At 36.3% G+C, this 20,677-nt stretch overlaps 1 protein-coding gene across 5 annotated transcripts in view; it reads left to right on the top strand.

The window, feature by feature from the left end:
- LOC118184781 (homeobox protein Meis1-like) overlaps positions 1 to 20,677 on the top strand; it is a 279,835-nt gene that overhangs the window by 156,565 nt on the left and 102,593 nt on the right. For 3 of the 5 annotated variants that reach the window (XM_085825964.1, XM_085825963.1, XM_085825961.1), the window contains one exon: positions 16,213 to 16,338. The exons of the other annotated variants lie outside the window; for them this stretch is intronic. In XM_085825964.1, the coding sequence (XP_085682090.1) occupies positions 16,213 to 16,338 (126 nt within the window). The remainder of the gene's footprint in view (positions 1 to 16,212; positions 16,339 to 20,677) is intronic. 5 annotated transcript variants of the gene reach the window in all.

Raw genomic sequence — 20,677 nt, 5'->3', positions numbered from 1 at the left:
TGAAGAGATTTCTTCGTGGCTTCTGTAGGTACGTACGTATGTATTTATGTATCTCACATAACTCAAAAACGAGTAGCCAGAATGTTGAAATTTTTTAGGGACAGAAAAGAACCCTTTTTCTTAAAACAAATTATTTTAAAATTATTCAGAAGAGATTTTTTCGTGACATCTACACATACGTATATATCTCACATAACTGGAAAACGAGTAGCCGTAGAACGCTGGAATTTTGTAATTAGGACTGCTATAACATGTAGTTGTGCACCTCCCTTTATCGCTGATATCGCCCACACCAAACGTATGTATATATCCACTCTGTTACCCAGCTCGGTGATCTCAATATTTTTATTCTTATGTGTTTGTAAATCGTGCTTTTTTTTTTTTTTTTTTAATAATTTAAAATTTTAAATCCTTGTGCACCACATAGTATTACACAAGGCTTACAGAGGTAAGTAAAAAAACAAACAAATACAACAACACAACACAAAATAAAACAAACTTACAAATTCACAGATGACATGTAAGAGATACATTTACAGAAGAAAGAGAAAGCCATTTTATGTTGGACAAATACGTGAAGAGGTGGAGGAAATGTAATATTCACAGAGTTTAACCTAGAAATGAGTTCTTTTCGTCCTTCTGCATGAACACAAGTCTGTACTAGATAATCTAAATCTCTTCAGATATGAATTGAATTTACCATGTCCAGTTAGAAAGTGAGTAACTTCAAAATTGCAGAAAAAGTGTTTATAATTCATTCCACGCGAGTATTGTATCATCCCTACTTTCGTTCTTGTAAAATGACTTGGGAAGTATCATTGGAATAATTACTTGAAGATGTGTAGCTTGTTTTGCCAACCAATCAGCTCTTTCATTTCCTAGATTGCCAGTGTGGCCACGTACATGAGAAAAGATAACATCAACACCTTTATTATTAAGGTCTTTAAGAAGAGCATGGGAAGTGACAATTAATTTATTGTATGAGAAGATATTCCTAAGAGAATACAAGGATGAAAAAGAATAAGTGCGAATAAGAAATTTAGCATTTGCATTTTTTGCTTAACTGATTGAATTTTGTTATTATGTTCCGGTTAAGCTTTTCATGTCTTTAGTTACTCTGCATGCAATAGTTGTAGAATTATCTATCAACAACTGAAAAGTTTGTGGTGATGCTAAGCCTAACGATGCCGCCATTTGTTAATATTTGAAACTCTTAGACTTTAACTGTTTTTAAACTGTATTTGGTGTTTTGGATTTTATCGGTATTTAATGAAGATGTTCTTATTTTTTATGTATTTTTGCTTTGCCGCGAAGTTAGAACTGAATTAATTGAATATATAAAAGAAAGAGAGAAATATATAAAATTTGAGGAAATAAATTTAAGTGAAATGCACGAAAGAAATGTGTGTATTTTAATAGGAAAGCAGAAAGAAATCATGTGGTTTCCAGATCAGATATTTTTTTTAATCCGTTTTCTGCAGTTTGCTGTATAACTCTTCCTAAAAGTGCGAAACTAAAATCTCTGGCGAAGGAAAATGAGAAGTTCTCATACATATGAAGATGTTTTTAACACATTTAATTACTTCAGTTTCGGGGGGCCCACCAGCGGCCGAGCGGTAAAATCGCTGAACACTGGTAGTTCGGTCCGAGGTTCGAATCCCTCGAACGGGCTGGCTGCATTGGCGTTTTCGTGGTTTTCCCCATGTGTAACGTGTATACAAGCCAGTTTCCCTTAGAAAGTCATTCACGAGGGCATCCCTCCCCTTAGGCAGATAGCCCTAGTGTGCTTTGCCGTATTCTCAATACACACACATACTTCAGTTTCGATTATCTTATTTAAATAGTCATCTTACACTCTGGAACTGCAAGCTTCTCAGTGTTAAAGAAGATGATTATTGGACGCATTTTTATTGATTGTTCAATAGATTCTCTGAAAATCAATTTATTACACAAGACAAAAAGTGTCGAAAATAAAATTTGAAATGGTTATAAAAAAGTAGGTTAAAAGCATGCATTACATGTCAAAAAAAAATTGTGAAAGTCTATCTTTAAGAATGTACCACGCCTAGCAAAGCAGGAGTGAAAAGAATGTTGTAAAAACGTGTAAACTAAAAACAGAGAAATAGGGCGGAGCTAATGTCCATCACAAATAACAACCTTTCAGTTCTTATCGGATGTGAAAAAATTGAAATTTGTTTTCGATTCGCTTGCTTGCTTAAGAAATAATACAAAGAAAGTAACGCATTCTATCCGGTCTTTTTTTTTTTTTTTTTTTTTTTTTTTTTTTTTTTTTTTTTTTTTTGTACCTTGTCCCTCCTCCTCCTTTTTTAAGTGAATTGTATGTGGCAGAAAGATTGTGATTCCCAAGAAATTTAAAACTCAATTTTGAATCGAACAATTGGACGAGAAACTAAATGCAATAGAGGGGAAAGGAGGAAAAATAATATTAAAACGCTTCTTCTTCTTCTTCTTCTTTTTTTTTTTTTTTTTTTTTTTTGACTGAAAGAAAGAGAAGCGAATAATACAGCATTTATCTTCTTGGCATTTATTTTAAACTAGCGAACGTATCCGATGCCAGTTAAGTTAGATTCGGAGTAATGTATCTAACAACAGAGAAAACGATACCGTTTTAATCCTTCTCTAATAACAATGCAAAAAATACGATTCATAGTCGTGCATTTTCAACCTGATGCGATATGAAACCCACGTAAAAAAATTCCCATAGAAAAATAAAACAATTCTTTCTCATTAGATCAGCAACCATGGCACGCTGTTTTTAATGATTTTGGTCACCTATATTCAATTTTAGTCCATTCAATGTGACAAAATATTGATCATAATTGATCAGAAATCAATAACGCGAATAAACACACAAATATTTTTCTTTATATATATAGATTTTGTAAAACTTACAAATTTTTCATTAACAAATTCTACGATATGAAAGCGAGCAGTGGCAATACTTTTAACCATGAAAATAAAGCACTGTTGCCATTCGGAAAAATAAATGCGAAAATGAGTGCTTTCGGAGTTTTTAATTAATATCTGGGCTGGTTAAAGTCGTACGAAGATGGGAGGAGTCGAAACGACTTCTCACGAATTTTTGGAATTGGAAATAATGTATTTAATGTTTGGCAATGCTATTTTTATTTCATTGAATTAAAGTTTACTTAGAAACTTAGTAATTGTTTATTAACAAACTCTACCATTTGAAAGCGAGCAGTGGCAACACTTCTCAAAATAAAGCAGATTTTTACTTCCAGGGTGCGAGACTGTGGCCACTCGGAGAAATGAGAGAATAAATTAGTGTTTTCACTGTTTTCAATTAATACCTCTGATTTTAGCTTTTAGTTCAAATGGGCTTTGTCCCTGAGGGAGTATTGTTTTCGTTTTGCTATTTTGTGTCGAATCTCTCTGAATAGCCGTTTCACTTTTCAAACTGTGTAAATACTGTGTTCAAACTGTGTACACCAAATATTATGGCCCTATATTATATTTGAAGAAATTGAATAATGAAGAATATGCATAAATGTATGTATGTTTCTGACATTGTAATAAAAACCTAGAGTAACGGTACCTAGAGCCATCCAGTTTTCAATGACGTCATCCTACTGCGAATTTGAGCATCTGGAAGCCAAAATTTGGAATTTGTTTTATTATCGATTTCATATTTTGTAAAAACTTTAACGAATTTTTGATTAGCAAACTCAAGAATGAATGAGACACCTTTTTTTCCGCCATGCATAAAGAAAAGGAAAGGAAAATTGATTGCCATCAATTAAGGAATTCGGCAAATGTATTAGTCTTGGCGCAAATTCAAAAAAGTGCGCCAAGATAAATTTTTAAGTATCTCGGTACGTTTCTCACCTAAAACTGCAAAATTTAATATTTAGGCATGGTTTATTCATAAAATCGAAATATCTAAAGAATCGCTATGTCATTTCAGAAAAAAAAAAATCAGATTCTGTGACAAAATACTTATGTTGTTAGAACAATATTATACATGAATTTAATATATATCCTGCTTTCTAGGCATGAAAAAGCGCAAATTAAATTTCGTCAATCAATAGAAGATAATAGAACTGTCCTCTTTTAGCCTATTTTATTCGCCTGTTTTTCTTATAAACAAGTCTTTTTTTTTTAAGCCCTGTATATTTATTACGAACTGTATATTTATGACTGCGGTATATTTATTAGCCCTGTATATTTATTAGACTGCGGTTTACCGCTTTGCCCCATATATCGTGTACCTTCAGGTATTTCTGTATAAAATTTCAAAATACATTGGTCAAGAAAATTTAATCTAGCCGAAACAGGTGATTACGTCGCCAAACCTGCAACCTGGCGTTAGCACATATCAACAATGCAACCCTTCTCACCCACGTCTTCCGCTCTTATCCGCAAACGTGTCCGCCTGTGATTGGATTACCCAGGGAAAAGGTGACACAAATTTAAACCCCTGGCCCCCTTAATGGGGGGCGCAAATTGGTCCCTATTCAAATGCGATGCCCTCGCTTTGAATGTTTCGAAGATTGTTGGACGATGTTGTTATGGTAGTGCTTTGAAACCCATTTGGAGGGATGCGCTACCACTAAGCCGGTCCATTCTCCCGCCTGAATAGGAAGAGCGAGACTTGTATGCAAATCAATGCGATCGTCCTTGTCGTCTATGGGAAGTGACTTTTTAAAAGGGCATTACTTTTATAGAAAGTAAAAGTGTTGTAGCTAAGCAAATCAAGCTGACGAGTATCTATTTCCTGAGGGAGATTTCAAGAGAAATGCGCGTGAAAAAAGATTCCTTGTATACATTCTCTTTAACTATCATATAGGGCAGGGTTTCTTAAACTAGGGACCTGCAGCAGGGGGTCTCCAAAAATTTTAGCAGTTTTGATAGTTCTTTGTTGAGACATAAGGTATTTTTTTTAAAGTAAGAAAGATGAAAAATGAGCAATCTCCTTTGCCGGGTATCGAACCACGGACCTCGGAAATACCGGCCCAGCGTGCAGAACCACTACACCGCGAAGGCACGCTAGGAAGGCAGGAGAAATACCTTATATACTCCCCCTTTTAAAGGGCGACTGGGATTTTTAGGGGACCCAATCGCCAAATCCTGGGTGAGGAAAATCATCATCCAACACCCTTTCAGTTTGGGCGCCACTGTAGAGACATTAGGATTGATTGGAAAAGCCGGAGAGAGATGAAAAAATGAGCAATCGCCTTCGTCGGGAATCGAACCACGGATCTCTGAATAATCCTGGTTCCGCGGTTGTCAAATTATTCCTGTTTCCGCGAAATCATCAATCTTCACAACCCCTTTTTTAAAGGGGTTGTATAGTGGGGGCGGAGTGAATCATGGCCTCTCCCAAAAGGTAGGAAAGCAAACAGTTTTTTAATTTAAAAAGAAGAATTTTCAAAAGAAATAATCGAAAATATTTACGATCTCAGATCTTTGCATGAATGAATATAATATTGTATTTAAAAGGAGAGAAAGATGTTCAAACTCTGCAGTGATTTTTGGCAATGAACTAAAAGATTGTTTCCCAAAGTAAAAAACAATATTCTTCCAAAATTCTGGATAAATGTGAGTTATAATAAAATCTTTCAGAATAAATATTCATTCTAAAACGACGTTCTTTCTTCTAAAACGACGACTTCTTTGGTATTAATTGCGCTTTTGCAGCTTTTAATTCCTTCATTTATGCAAATCCAATAAACTACATTTTCCTTATTTTTATTCTGAATTTGATACTGATAACCTTTATAAAGGGCTAAGGTTTTTTTTTTTTTCCTTTTAGTTCCAATAATGTCTAAAACATTCATATGGATTAATATAAGATGTGAAAATAACTGCTAATATTGTAGCAGAATTACAAATGGAATGAAACTTAAGCTTTCAAGAGGAGCCTAAAGTAAGACACGTCTTCAATCTAACGAAGACTAACTTATTCACAAAGAAACTGCCCAACTCTTCTTAATGAATCATCATGACATCTGAGGAGCTGTGAGAGGGGTATTGTATTCTCCGATTTCTCGGGTACAGGAAGAATTTTGAAAAACGCGGAAACAGAACTAATTCCTTATCAAGGCTGCCGCCACTAAATTTCAGTTATGGATGTTCAGATTAACATAACAGCTAATTAAATTCAAACTCTGATTACGTAATCTAAGACTATAATAAGACAAAGCTTGCCGAGGTACTTTACCTGCGCGTATTTTAAACCGGAACATCACTTTTAAGTAGAGCTGTCGAAGATAGTGACATCAACACGCGATTGCCAAAAGCTTTCTCTTAAATACATACAGTGCTAATTTGGACTCTGCAGAGAAATACGGAAAAGAGAAGTAATAATCAAAACTTAAATTTTAAAATTGGTTAATTATCACAAGATTCTTTACAATACTATTATATTTATTTAATGTAGTGAGCTCGTAAGGAGCTAACTGTTATTAGTTAGATGTATACAGATACTGCGCAAAAAAAGGGGAGGACAGATCTATATCTCCAGTTCTACCCGCTCCCTTTTGGCCGATTGACGAAATTAAACTTGCGTTTTTCATGTCTCGAAAGCGCCACTTAAGGTATATATATTAGATTTATATAGAGCATTCTTCTAATATAGGTATTTTGTAACATAACTACAAAATCGGACTTTTTCTGCAATGAGGTGCCATTTCCCCCCATATTCCGATTCTACGACTCAAATTATGCCAAAGTGCCAAGTTTTGTAAAAATCGCACGAGTACTTTTAAAAGAATTAGGTCTCAAAATTTTAGCTCCTCCATGATAATTGAACTTGAAATATATTGTTGCGTGCGTACGGGTTCGTTATGAAATGAATGCACAAGTCCGATGAAAAAAAAATGAACAAAAATTTATTATTATCACAACAAAAATGCTTAAATTTTCTCAAATTATCACGCAGTATTACAATATCTCACAGTAGTTTTCTTTTAACTACTCAAATGTCCAATAGAACGTAATTCAAAACAGCTAAAGAACGCTAATCCACGAATTCGCTACAATCAACAACAGTAGTTTTTTTTAAACAACAACAAACTAAGCAACTACTACAAACTGAGATGTTTTCCTCCTTTTATAAGATTTTAAAATCACGCGCTAGAATTTTCCAGTACTTTCTCGAAATCAAAAAGAGATATTTATTTATTTAATGCACGCGCTCTTGTATTTTCAATTTTCCGGCTTAGCTTTCTTTTAATATTCGTCACGCGCTGCACTGCGCGAGAAATAAAACCATTTAATTTATAATTGAACTAACATTAGCTTTTTAAATACCAAATTCGTAACACTGCCCCCTTCCCAAGGACTGCACGTCCCGGGCAGTACAATCCCTGGACAGGAAGCAAAACTTACAACTGTGGCATGAATGCATTAATAAGCATTACATTACAGTAATAAACAACATGAACAATAAATGCAATAAATAAAACAAATCAAATGCTATCAAATACTAAATACAAAACAAATACTAAATACAAATCAAATACTAAATACAAATCAAATACTAAATGCAAATCAAATACTAAATACAAATCAAATCAAATACACATTTATAAACAAAAAGGATTTATAAACATAAAGGTCTTATACTATTTACAATTATTTACATTATGTACTATGGCCATAGTAACGAGCTAACCTGTCGTAAGAGTTCGAAGACTCACGGATCCGAACCACGACGTCATTCGTGTTCAGCACTGTATATGGACCATCCGAAGGTGACTGTAATTTAGGTGACAGTCCTTTTCGTTGAATCGGGTTCCACAACCACACCTTGTCTCCTTCGTGGAATTGATGTTCAGTAGCTCTTGTGTCGTATCGGGTCTTCATCTTCTCCGTCGCCAAGTTGACTCGCTCTCGTGCAAAATTGTGCATCACTTCAAACCGGGCCTGGAGATCTTGAATATATTCCTCAGACGATGAAGGAGCATCCGGAGGGCGGCCAAACAATAGATCACAAGGCAGACGAAGGTCAAGACCGAAGAGCATCTGTGATGGAGAATAGCCGGTAGTCTCGTGGACAGCACTGCGGTAAGCCAGTAAAAAGAGTGGTAATTTCTTGTCCCAGTCCTGTTGGTTTCTGGAAACCACTAATGAGAGGTTATTAAGGATGGTTCGATTGAACCTCTCTACCATGCCGTCCGACTGGGGATGCAATGGCGTCGTTTGAGTTTTGTCAATGCCAAGTAGTTTGCATAGTTCTTTGATTACTGCCGAGGCAAAATTCCTTCCCTGATCGGAATGTAACTGAAGAGGCACTCCGAACCTGGAAATCCAGTGCTGTATCATTACCTCAGCTACTGTGACTGCCTCTTGATCAGGAATAGGATAAGCTTCAGGCCACTTGGTGAAGTAATCAATGACAACGAGTATGTATTTGTTGCCATCAGCAGTTCGTGGCAGAGGTCCCAGGATGTCAAAGGCGATACGTTCAAAAGGCGCACCTACGTTGTAACGTTGCAGTCTGCCTCGGCTGCGTTTCCTCGGTCCTTTCCGACCTGCACAGGCATCGCAAGATCGGCACCACTTTTGCACGTCATTCTTTGCATTATTCCAGTAAAAGCGCTCACGAACTCTCTGTAAGGTCTTCATAATTCCAAAGTGACCTCCTGTAGGACTGTTATGTAGTTCTTTGAGGACATCAGGAATCCGGGATCTTGGAAGTATCAGTTGCCATCGGAACGTCTTCCCATCATCCGACTCGAATTTCCGGTATAAGACGCCGTTTCGAATGTGAAGTGAATCCCAGAGTGCCCAGTATTGTTTTGTTGTAGGACTACACATAGAAATGTCCTGCCATGTAGGTTTTCTGTTTGATGACTCTATTAAATCAAGTATGGGTTTAATGTCGCGGTCTTCCAGCTGGTCTTTCCTGACTTCATCATCACTCCACGGGTCTCGATCAGCCGATGTTGATGTTGTAATTTGTCTTGCGACCGGAATCAGCAGTTCGTATTTCGCTTCCACCCTGGAACAATATCGGCAGTTTTCTTGGCAAGGTCTTCTAGACAGGGCGTCGGCGTTTCCGTGTGATGATCCCTTACGATGACGGATAGTGATGTCATATTCTTGGAGTCTCTGTATCCACCTGGCTATTTGACCCTCAGGATTTTTGAAATTTAAAAGCCAGGCCAATGAGGCATGGTCCGTGCGGAGGAGGAATTTTCTCCCGTATAGATAATGATGGAAATGTTCTACAGCTTTGACAATGGCGAGCAACTCTTTCCTTGTGACACAGTAATTCCTCTCAGGTTTAGACAGGCACTTGCTCCAGTAAGCTACTACACGTTCTTGGCCGTCTATTTCTTGGGACAAAACAGCACCGACACTTTCATTGCTCGCGTCGGTGTCGAGAATAAATGGTCTGTCGAGCTGAGGATACGTCAGGATTGGAGCAGATGTTAAAGCTTCCTTTAAGTTGTTAAATGCATCCTCGCATTCCTTTGTCCACAAGAATCTTTGCTTGCTCTCTGTCAGCTTGTGAAGTGGTCTTGCGATGGAAGAAAAGTTCTTCACGAATCTCCTATAGTAGGTGCAAAGCCCTAGGAAGCTTCTCAGCTGATGGACATTTTCGGGACGCGTCCAGGATTTAACCGCTGATACCTTTTCAGGATCCGTGCGCACACCTTCTGCAGAGATGACATGTCCCAGGTAAGTCACTTCCTTTCGAAACAATTTGCATTTAGCGGGAGTCAGCTTCAGATTGGCCTCTTTCAATTTCTGAAGCACCTTTCTAAGATTTTCTAGATGCTCTTCAAAACTCTTTCCGACGATGATGATATCGTCCAGGTATATCAGACAGGCTTCGTAAGAAAGGCCTTTCAAAACAGTCTCCATAAGACGTTCGAATGTTGCCGGCGCATTACACAGTCCAAACGGCATCACTTTGAACTGCCAAAGTCCTTGTCCCGTAGTAAATGCCGTCTTTCCTCGGTCATCAGGATGGATTTCTACCTGCCAATACCCACTCTTTAAATCAAGTGTTGAGAACCACTTGCTTCCAGAAAGAGTGTCTAGAATGTCATCAATTCTAGGAAGAGAGTAACTGTCTTTCTTCGTAACCTCATTCAACCGGCGATAGTCAACGCAAAATCTTGTTGAGCCGTCTTTCTTTCTGACGAGAACGATGGGAGATGCCCATGGACTCGCTGAAGGCTCGATGACATCGCCTTCTTCCATATCTTTTAACAGTGTTCGCACCTCTTCCTGTTTAGCAAACGGTAGACGTCTTGGATGTTGCTTGATCGGGGGATGATCGCCAGTATCTATTCTATGTTGTGTCAAACTAGTTCGACCCACGTCAGAAGACGAGCGGGAGAAAACAACTTGAAGATCTTTAATGACGCGATCGGCAGCATTTTTCTCTTTATCGTTTAATTGTGCATTCTGCAATAACTCCGATGTAATGCTCTCTGAGGACACGGATTCTGGGATGTTACTCTTTTTTTCAACGCTGGTTACTGGAGTACATGTTGCAACCACTTCACCTTTCTTAATAACTCTCGACTTTTCAGTTACATTGGCGACTCTCACCGGGATAACCGTTCTGGATAGGTCGACGAGTGTTGAGGCTACTAATACTCCTTTTGGGATATTACAGTTATTGGGATATTCTATGATGCCGTAGCGGAAATTTCTATTTTCGGCTATGGATCCAGGAAGTAAAATTTCTGTTCTTGCCGGTATTGTAATATAGTCTTGTGCTATGATTTTATGGACAGATTTAACTTCTTCATCATTAACGAGAAATAACGCTATGTCCTCAGATGTAGAATGCAATTCGTTATTTTTAAAATCCAAGGAAAAATTGTATTTCCTTAGAAAGTCCAATCCGAGTATGCAAGAATCAGTGATCTCTGCTACATATGCCGTGTGATGGTAAGCGGCACTTCCAAACGTGATGTTAACATTTACTTTTCCGTCGATGTCGATCTTTTCACCGGACACAGTCTGGAGGGTAACGCAGGGCGGCGTCCAGATAAGTTTGTTTCCTAGTTGTTGAGCCAAATCTTTTCGGATGATGGTGACGTTGGCTCCTGTATCTATAGTCATATTGCACGGAACTCCATTAATATGTCCTATTATGAAAATTCCATTACTGCCGCCTCTCACTGCAGAAATCTGAAGCGCTTTAAACGGGGGCTTTTCATTATCTGGCAAACTCCGCCCCGCGAGATGGCCACTAATTAGTTTCCCTGCTGCTTGTTAGAAGCGGTCTTAACATCAGTACCCTGGGGTGTTTTGCAGTTTCGTCGTATGTGTCCTTCAGCACCGCAGTTCCAGCACTTAACGGTCGGTTTCTTCTCACCAATATTCCGTCTCAAGGCGTTCAGTTGTCTAGTTAAATCGTCAAGTCGAGCGGTGACTTGATCCCCTGGCTCCTGGACTTGAGCAGCTCTGACTGGGTGGCCGTCTCGACGAGTGGCTTGCTGGGCTGCCTCAAATTTCATGGCGTACACTAGAGCACTTTTTAAATCTTTTACATCCGCCATTCGTAGAGCTTTCTGTATTTCTCGGATGCCGTCGATAAAGTATTGCAAGGACAGGATTTCCCTTGTTTCTGTCGGGCATTCCGAAAAGGCGAGATGGGACAGCCTTTCAACATCCGCGGCGAGCTCCTGAAGTGTTTCGGTAGGCTTCTGTTGACGAGATTTTAATTGGAGCCTGCTGTAGTCTTTTAAACACTTCTCCCCAAAGCGCAACTCCAAGGCGCCGGACAGAGCTTCGAAATCTAACCTTTTGTTTTCGGGAAGAGTCTGAAGGATATCCGCTGCGTCGGCTCTTAGAGAAGCGGCGAGATGACAGGCCTTAGCTTGGGAATCCCATCCATTCGCATCCGCCACGATAGAAAATTGTGTCTTATACACCTGCCAGGAGGTCTTCCCATCATATGTGGATAGCTTCAGAGGTGGACGAGCAGGCATTGGTAAGAATTTAAAATCATCACTCCTGCTCCCTGCCGACGCTACGAATTTCTTTAAAGTATCCATTTCTTTGGCAACTGCAGAAACTCTCTCATCAATTTGTTCTTTTACAGAAGAAACTCTTTCTTCTATTTCTTCTTTCACCGAAGAAACTCTTTCTTCAATATGTCCAACTTTATTTTCAACTGCGTCAATTCTGCCTTCCATAGCTTCAAATTTATTTTCTATTATGCAAGTAATTTCTCTTTTCATTTCTTCTTGACCAGCTTGAACGGCTTTCATTTCGTCCTTAACGGATTCCTGGCCCAATTTCATTTCTTCCTTAACGGATTCCTGGCCCAATTTCATTTCTTCCTTAAATGATGCTTGGCCAGCTTCCATCTTTTCTTGGAATGCAGCAAAAGCACTAATGAGCTGTCTCAATTGTTCTTCCATCGCTCTTGTTATTGGCATTCAAACCCCACTCCTGACACCAAAAATTGTTGCGTGCGTACGGGTTCGTTATGAAATGAATGCACAAGTCCGATGAAAAAAAAATGAACAAAAATTTATTATTATCACAACAAAAATGCTTAAATTTTCTCAAATTATCACGCAGTATTACAATATCTCACAGTAGTTTTCTTTTAACTACTCAAATGTCCAATAGAACGTAATTCAAAACAGCTAAAGAACGCTAATCCACGAATTCGCTACAATCAACAACAGTAGTTTTTTTTAAACAACAACAAAGTAAGCAACTACTACAAACTGAGATGTTTTCCTCCTTTTATAAGATTTTAAAATCACGCGCTAGAATTTTCCAGTACTTTCTCGAAATCAAAAAGAGATATTTATTTATTTAATGCACGCGCTCTTGTATTTTCAATTTTCCGGCTTAGCTTTCTTTTAATATTCGTCACGCGCTGCACTGCGCGAGAAATAAAACCATTTAATTTATAATTGAACTAACATTAGCTTTTTAAATACCAAATTCGTAACAATATTTATTAGTATCTTTTTTAATAAAGTTTACTTGGTTCCTTCTTCCAGAATTCGAAATTTAGGCTTAATCCAAATATAATTCGCACATTTTTTACATTTTATTTTTTAAGTTTATATTCTTAAATAATTTTATAAATTTTTTGAAAAAAATTTGAATTATAACCTATAAAATTTTTCATCTTAAAGTAGACGTATTTCTAGGCATACCTGCAAAGAATTAGTCTTTTTATTCAAAGTTTCCTAAGATATACGTGAATTTACATACTGGCGCGTTTGAAATTTGGCATATTTGTTATAAGCCATAATAACGCCAAATGTGATTTACGCACTTTGTTAAAATTACTTGAAAATATGAACCGTGCCTTTTTTTTCTCCCTCGTTTACTGTGGGGGCTGGAAATCTGAAATGTTTCAGATTTTAAATTACTTCCAAGGGGGCGTTTTTTTAACGTTTTGTGTGTTACCTTTATTTCTTCAATATCATGTTTCTTTGCACTTAAACCAAAAAATTTAGTTCAATAGCAATGTCGCAAAACAATTTCAAAATGAGCCTATCTTTAGAATTTCCGATCCACAGTTCGACGCGCTGAAGATAAAAAAGTTTTTTCCTCCGTAGAGTGTTGCCATGGCTCGCTTTGAAATCGTTGAGTTTGTTACTCAAAAATTCGTTAAAGTTTTACAAATAAAACAAATTTCAAATGTCCATATTTGCAGTAGGATTACGTCATTCAAAATTGGATGGCTCTAGATACCGCAGTTTTATCACAATACGAGAAATATACATACATATATGCAGATTTTTCATTATTTAATTTCTTGAAATATAATGCAGGACTCTAACATTTTGTGGCAACAGTTTGAAAAGTGAACCGACTTTTACAGGAGGCCGACGCAAAATGCCAAAACGAAAGTAATAGTCCTTCGGGACTCAAATCCCTTTGGACTCAAAATAGGTTGCTATAAATAAAGAAGTTCGCCAAGTGAATTATTCTTGGCATAAACTGAAAAAAAATATGCAAAGATAAATTTTTGAATTTCTCCGTAAATTTCTCCCCGAATTTAACTAAATTTAATATTTAGGAACACAAAACATTTCCCTACGGTGTTATGCCTAAATGCGAGGTAAGTGCGCGAGATTGTGTATCGGAAATTCTAATGATATGCTGTTTTGCCGTTTTTCCGTATTTTGTGATATTGCCGTTGAATTGATTTTTATGTGTTTTGAGTACAAAGAACATGATACTTAATAAATAAAGGTAACACACAAAACGCCCTTTTAGAAACAATATAAAATCTGAAAACTTTGAGATTTTTTATATTAATATTTTTTATTAAGGGCAGCGTATTGACAAATTAGTGCAAAACCCGAAATCTGGAAGATTCAGGTCGTGGATACAAATCCTTGTTTCATGCGAAGATTTAACCTGGATATTTTAAGAAGTGTCTTGCATATTCTACAGCTTGGACGAGGTACTTTTAAAAAAGCACGACAAATTTTCCAAGTATTTCTTCATTGCATAAAGTTGCCTAAGCCAGATATGGAAATAAGGCAAAATCTAAGTGGGGAAAAAAAAAATTCCAAGCCTTCCTTTTTCCAAGACGGACAGTTCCCCTATGAAATAAACATACGCGTTCGAATTCTTACACCATGTGGATAAAGCAGGGGGGGATCAGTTCCAAATCCCTGACAGAGACAAACGATAGCGAAGAAACTGGGATTGGGAAAACTGGACCGTTCTACCTTGTTACCGATCTCATCAATCTTTCGCAGGGTCTAAAAATCTTCCCTCCCTCTCGCTAGAGGGCAGAGATATCGCAACATTAACTAACCGTTGAGGTCCTTTTTTTCTTTATTTAACTTTTACAATGCAGGGGGATTTCAGACGATAATTTTGCACTTCCCTGACAGAAGGATGTTTGAGAGTCATTTATTTTGCTTATCCTGGGCATGGGAAAAATAGCGGAGGAGGAGTTTTGTTGTCCTCCAACCCCCTCGAGCTTAGTTTCCTCCCTCCCAAACAAAGTATCCAGAAATCTGATGTGTTTATCTGACGCGGAAATAAAAATAAGTAAATAAATAAAATATGAGTTGCAATTTAAGTTTTTTTTTTTTTTTTTTGTAAGGATTTTAAGTCTAAAGAGCGTTAGCCCAGAAGGCCTATTAATTTTGATTTGGCATTTTGCGTTGATTCACTATAAATGTCGGTTCACTTTTCAAATTGTTAGCACCCAATATTATCGCCCTGTGTTATATTTAAAGAAATTGTAACACTGCAACGAATTTTTGGTTAACAAACTCAGCGATTTCAAAGCGAGCAACGGCAACAGTGTAGGGAAAGAGGAAACGTTTTTATCTCTAGCGCGCGAGACTGTGTATTCGAAAATTATAAAGATAGGCTCATTTTAAAATTATTTTGCGATATTGCTGTTGAACTGAATTTTATGATTTAAGTGCGAAGAACATGATATTTAATAAATAATAAAGGTAATACGCAGAACGTTAAAAAAACGCCCCTTTGGGCGCACTGTAAAATCTGAAAGCTTTCATATTTTTATTTATTTATATTGACTATTTATCTGTAAAAACTTGAATGGAAATATTCCTAGAGAACTAGCGGATTCCAGAAATATTCGTTTTCTTAATGTAGAAGGTAATGTAACTTGTTTTAATTTCTGCTAAACTTTCTTTTATTATACTTTGTTTCTTTTCTTTATTATTTCATTATATTTCTTTCATTATATTTATATTTACCGGAAGCATAACTGCAATGGACTGGCAACGGTTTTTTGCGTTGTAATAATTCGGAAGGGCTTTTACTAGGTAGTTAGAAGAATGACCTTCTAAGACAGACGTCCTCTAATTTCTAGACGTCTACGTATGCGCAGACGCCACGAAAAATTCTCCTCAGAAATCATTTTAAATTAGTTTTAGAATTTTTTGGGGGGAAAAAAGTCCTTTATTCTGCTCTTTGAAATATGATACCCGAAATTTTTCGCTATTACAATACTTCCTTTTTCACTTCGTACAAGGAAGTAAAAGTTCAAAAATTCTCGCAACCCGCACCTTAACCATTTTTTTTTTTTTTTTTTTAATTGCTTTGCAAATTTATTGAGCAATTTAGGCGAACTGGTTTTAACCCACTCCTTTCTAATAAGATTTATTTGTATAACTAATTGCTCTTGATATTTTTGAAATGTGGAATATGATTTTAAGTCTTGCTTTTCTCCAAAGATTTGCTTTAGCAACTTGATTGAATGCTAACGATTACTTCTGTTTTTTTTTTTAGTGTCTTTTTTAACAAGTGGATCCGAGTCATTGTTTTCAAATAATCATGTTGGAAATAGCTATTTAGCTCATTCTAATAACTTAACGACGTCGGAAATGAGTTGTCTTACGAAATACAAGAGGAAAAGTAAGTTATTTGGTTTTTCTGAGCAAAAAGATGGGAAGACTTCCCCGCCTTTTAAATTTTGGTAATTGAAAGGTCGTTCAAATTTAATGTAAGAATACGAACGGTTGGAAAACGCAAAACCGCAGTTAAGTTTGCTGTTTTCTTCCGAGGGTAGAAAGTCAAGTACAGAGGATGTCCATACATTTCTTAGACGAATTTAATTCTATTTACAGAAATCTTTTACCTGAAATTTTTGTGTTTTGAATGTTGTTTTTGATAACCCTTATTCTTTACCTTCTTTCTATAAAGTAATCTCCCTGACAATAAGTCCTTTTGTAGTATCGGAAGAGATATTTTATCCCATCCTCCTTTGAACAACTTTCCAAAGTCCACGGAGGGCGGTAAGTCGACCTTTAGACAATCCGCTTTTTAAAAGTCTGAAAGCGCGAAAATCCATGAATTATACATTAAGAAATTTGGAAATTTAGTACAGTTAGTTAGTTTTTAAGGGTATGGGCTTGATTTCCGTGTCACTTTTATCTGCTCAGACATTAGGATTTTTTTTTTTTAAGCAAGAGTGATGAAAAATGAGCAATGTCCTCGGCGGGAATCGAACCACGGACCTCTAGAACATGCGCCCAGCGTGCTGACCACTACACTAAAAAGGCGGGAGAAATACCTTATATATCCCCCTTTCAAAGGGCGACTGGGGTTTTAGGAGACTCATTCGTCAAATCCTGGGTGTGAAGAATCATCATCCACCACCCATTTAGATCGGGCGTCACTGTAAGGACATTAGGTAATTATTTTTGAAGAGAAAAGATGAAAAATGAGCAACGCTTTCGCCGGAACTCGAACCACGGGCCTCTCGAATACCCGCCGAACGTGCTGACCACTACACTACGAAGGCATGAAAAGAATGCGAGAGAAATACGTTATATATCTATTAACTAATTGTTGAGGAACCTAGTGAACGCTCAAATCACTCAAGGTCCAAGAACAGAAACGTAAACTCAGGGTTAATTACCCTTTATTGCTCAAAATAAAGATTCGCAGATGGCCCCTTTCTCAGCGCGTACAGAAATCCTCCACTTCAACTCAAAATTGTAAGAAATAAGAACTAATTAATGACTACTAAAGAAATTTAGCCGAAGCTAACACAAATTCTAATCTAGTTGGCCCGTAATATTAAATTAGCTAGCGAAGCTATTTAAAGGCACCTGATACGGCCTAGCCTAGTAATAGTTAGAGAGGTAGGCCAAAAGGCAAACGCGCGCTATTCAGGAATCCTAATTTTCTCTCTCGAAGTCAGTGCAACTTCGACTTAAATACCACTTCTTCTCATTTGCATTTAACGAGATTCTGAAACTCATTCTGGTAAGGAATTATAAGTTGAAATCAGGAGAGATAGGAAAGGTGAATAAGCTTAAAACAACTGTTATAAAATTAGGATGTACATCGCAGAAAATAAAAGGGTACCGTTCTACTGGGCCGATTGACGAAATTCAACTTGCTTTTTTCATGTCTCGAAAGCGCGACTTAAAATATATATTAGATTTATATATAGCATTGCTCTGATATAGGTATTTTGACACAAAATCGGACTTCTTCTGTAATGTCTGAAATTTTCCTGAATGTCTTCTCTTTTTCTTTTCCAATCTTTTTTCGATATTTCGATTCTAGGACTCAAAATTACGCCAAACTACCAAGTTTTGTAAAAAGTTGAAATCGCACGAGTCGTTTTTAAAAAATTAACTCTCAAAATTTTAGCTCCTCAATGTTAATTGAGTTTGGTATATATTTATTAATCTCTCTTTTTTTATTAAACTTATTTGATTCTTCCTTTCACATTTCGAAATTCAGGTTCTTTCCAAATAAAATTCACCCATTTTTTTATGATTTACTTAAATTTTTTTTTCTCAAATAATTTTTATAAGTTTTTCAAAAAATATTTTGAATTATAATGTATAAAATTTTTATCGTCCTCTTAAATTAGACGTATTTCCAAGCATACTTGCAAAAATTTACAGTTTTTTATTCAAAATTTCCGAAGATATACGTGAATATTTATATATTGGTGCGTTTTGAAATTTAGCATATCTGTTTAAAGCGATAAAACATCAAATGTGGATTAGACATTTTGTTAAAATTATTTGAAAGTAGGAACGATGTGATTCCCCCCGCCCCCTGCTGCACAATGTAAAAAGGTAGGAATGAGGTGCCTTTTCTTCCGCTCCGGCATAATGAAAGGAATATGGGTTGCTCTAGTATATTAAGAAGTTCGCCAAGTGAATTATTCTTGTCGCAAACTAAAAAAATTACGCCAAGATAAATTTTTGAATTTCTTCGTAAATTTCGCACCAAATTTTACAAAATTTAATTTCTAGGCTTAATTTGAGTTGTAGAATCGAAACATGGGAAAAAAAAATTATATGCTATTTCAGAAAAATTCGGATTCTGTGTCAAAATAACTATGTTAGAACAATGCTATATATAAATCTAATATACATCTTAAGTCGCGCTTGCGAGACCTGTAAAACGCAATTTGAATTTTGTCAATAGGTCCAGTAGAACAAAAAATATAGAACTGTTCTCTTTTTTGTTTTATTTATTTTTTTTTTCGCGCAGTGTACCTTAATTTAAATTAAATTTTTGTGTTTTAAATGTTCTGTTTGATAACTCTTATTCTTCACTATCTTTCTGCATTGTAATTTAAAAATATGGTACATCCTTTTGGAGTGTCGAAAGAGGTATTTTATCCCATTCTTCTTGAACACCTTTCCAAAGTCCAAGGATGGTTGTAGGTCAACGTTTGGACCATTCGCTTTTTGAAAGTCCAAAAGCGCGAAAATCCATCGGTGATACTTCAGAATAGGTCCATTTCTTTTACGTGGTTATAAATTTGAAACAATTTTTCCACTTGAAGCCAAGCTTTGACCGTTTTTTTCCCCTTCTTCTTGATAATATTAACTATCATAACTTCAGATATCGTATAACCATGGTTTTCATAGCGTTTTTTAATCGCTAGATAAGCCTAATTTTTTTCGGAAAGAACACAAATATAGCCTTCCATCCATTTTGCATGAAAACAAAACTGTCAGGTAGCAGATGATAATTTATACCTTCAGAAACATATTTGCAGTTAAAAAAAAATTTCCAGGCAGATGATTTTTTTAATAGCATAGGGAAATTGTCTAAAATATGTGCGAACAGCCTGTGTATTATTGAATTGGAAAAGATAAGTTGGTGTACTGAATATAATAATGTCTTGTAGCAATTACACCTTTGCTCGCCAGACATGACTGTACTGATTTGGGAGACTTCTAAATAAGTTGGAAATTCAAACAAAAAGTTTGTTGTATCAGATATATTTCCCACCCCCCAGTAATTTGTTTTAGTTTAATATACACGTAATGTGAAGTTTTTGGGGATCCGAAAATCTTCCGCCGTTGAAGTGCTACAGCCCAAAAAAGAATGTTGGAATGCTTCACGACAAGATTTTAGGATCATTTTTACTTCCTTGTACGAAATAAAAAGGAAGTACTGTAATCACGAAAAATTTCGGGTATAATATTTCAACGAAAATATCCATTTTGACGGCTATCAAATGAAATTTAACGATGTTTTTGCGTTGCATCTGCACGTAAGGAACAGAATGAAGGACTCTTTTTCTGAGAAAAACACGTAGATGTGCACCTCGTATTTTGGTTGCAATCGGCCGCACCAAAAGTATCTACATATATATATCCACTCTGTTACTCGGCTCAGTGAACTCAGTTTCTTTATTCTTATATGTTTGTAAATTGTGCATTTTTTGCTTTAAAAATGATTGAAAATTATGTTGTTCTTTTCTTCCGCTTAGAGATTTTATGCCTTTATTAAATCTGCATGCACTATTTGTAGAATTCTCAACAATTTAAAAGTTGTTTAAGTGCGGCTAGGCCTAAGTGCTTTTATCAGGGCGGCCATCTTTCTTTACATTTGAAATTTAGCAGAACAATGGATTTGTTGCCAATCTAAAGAAATTAAGCTTTGCAACAACAAAGACAGCGCCTTCTTTTATTATTGCGAATTAAATCATGCTTCATCCATTCTGGAATTTATTCGAGGAAATAAGTGTTTAAAATTTACTTCGTAATTTCTAATATAGATATTTTGATTTTTTATGTATTTTTGCCTTGTCGCGAAGGGAGAACTGAATTAATTGAATGAGAAATACTGAAACGTCTGACAAAAACTGTTTCTATTTTTTTGTTTGTTGTTTTGTTTGTTTAATTTCTCTTATACGTCGTTTTAGATTTATTATAGTATTTGAACAGAACATGTGGCAACGATTGAATTCTTCAGATAATACAAATTT

This window comes from Stegodyphus dumicola, chromosome 10 (assembly GCF_044657685.1).
Source record: "Stegodyphus dumicola isolate Sdum_Otavi_A_Nest chromosome 10, ASM4465768v1".
Classification (NCBI taxonomy): Eukaryota; Metazoa; Arthropoda; class Arachnida; order Araneae; family Eresidae; genus Stegodyphus; species Stegodyphus dumicola.
Note: the sequence above shows the minus strand (reverse complement) of the source record. Positions and strands in the feature narration are given on the sequence as shown.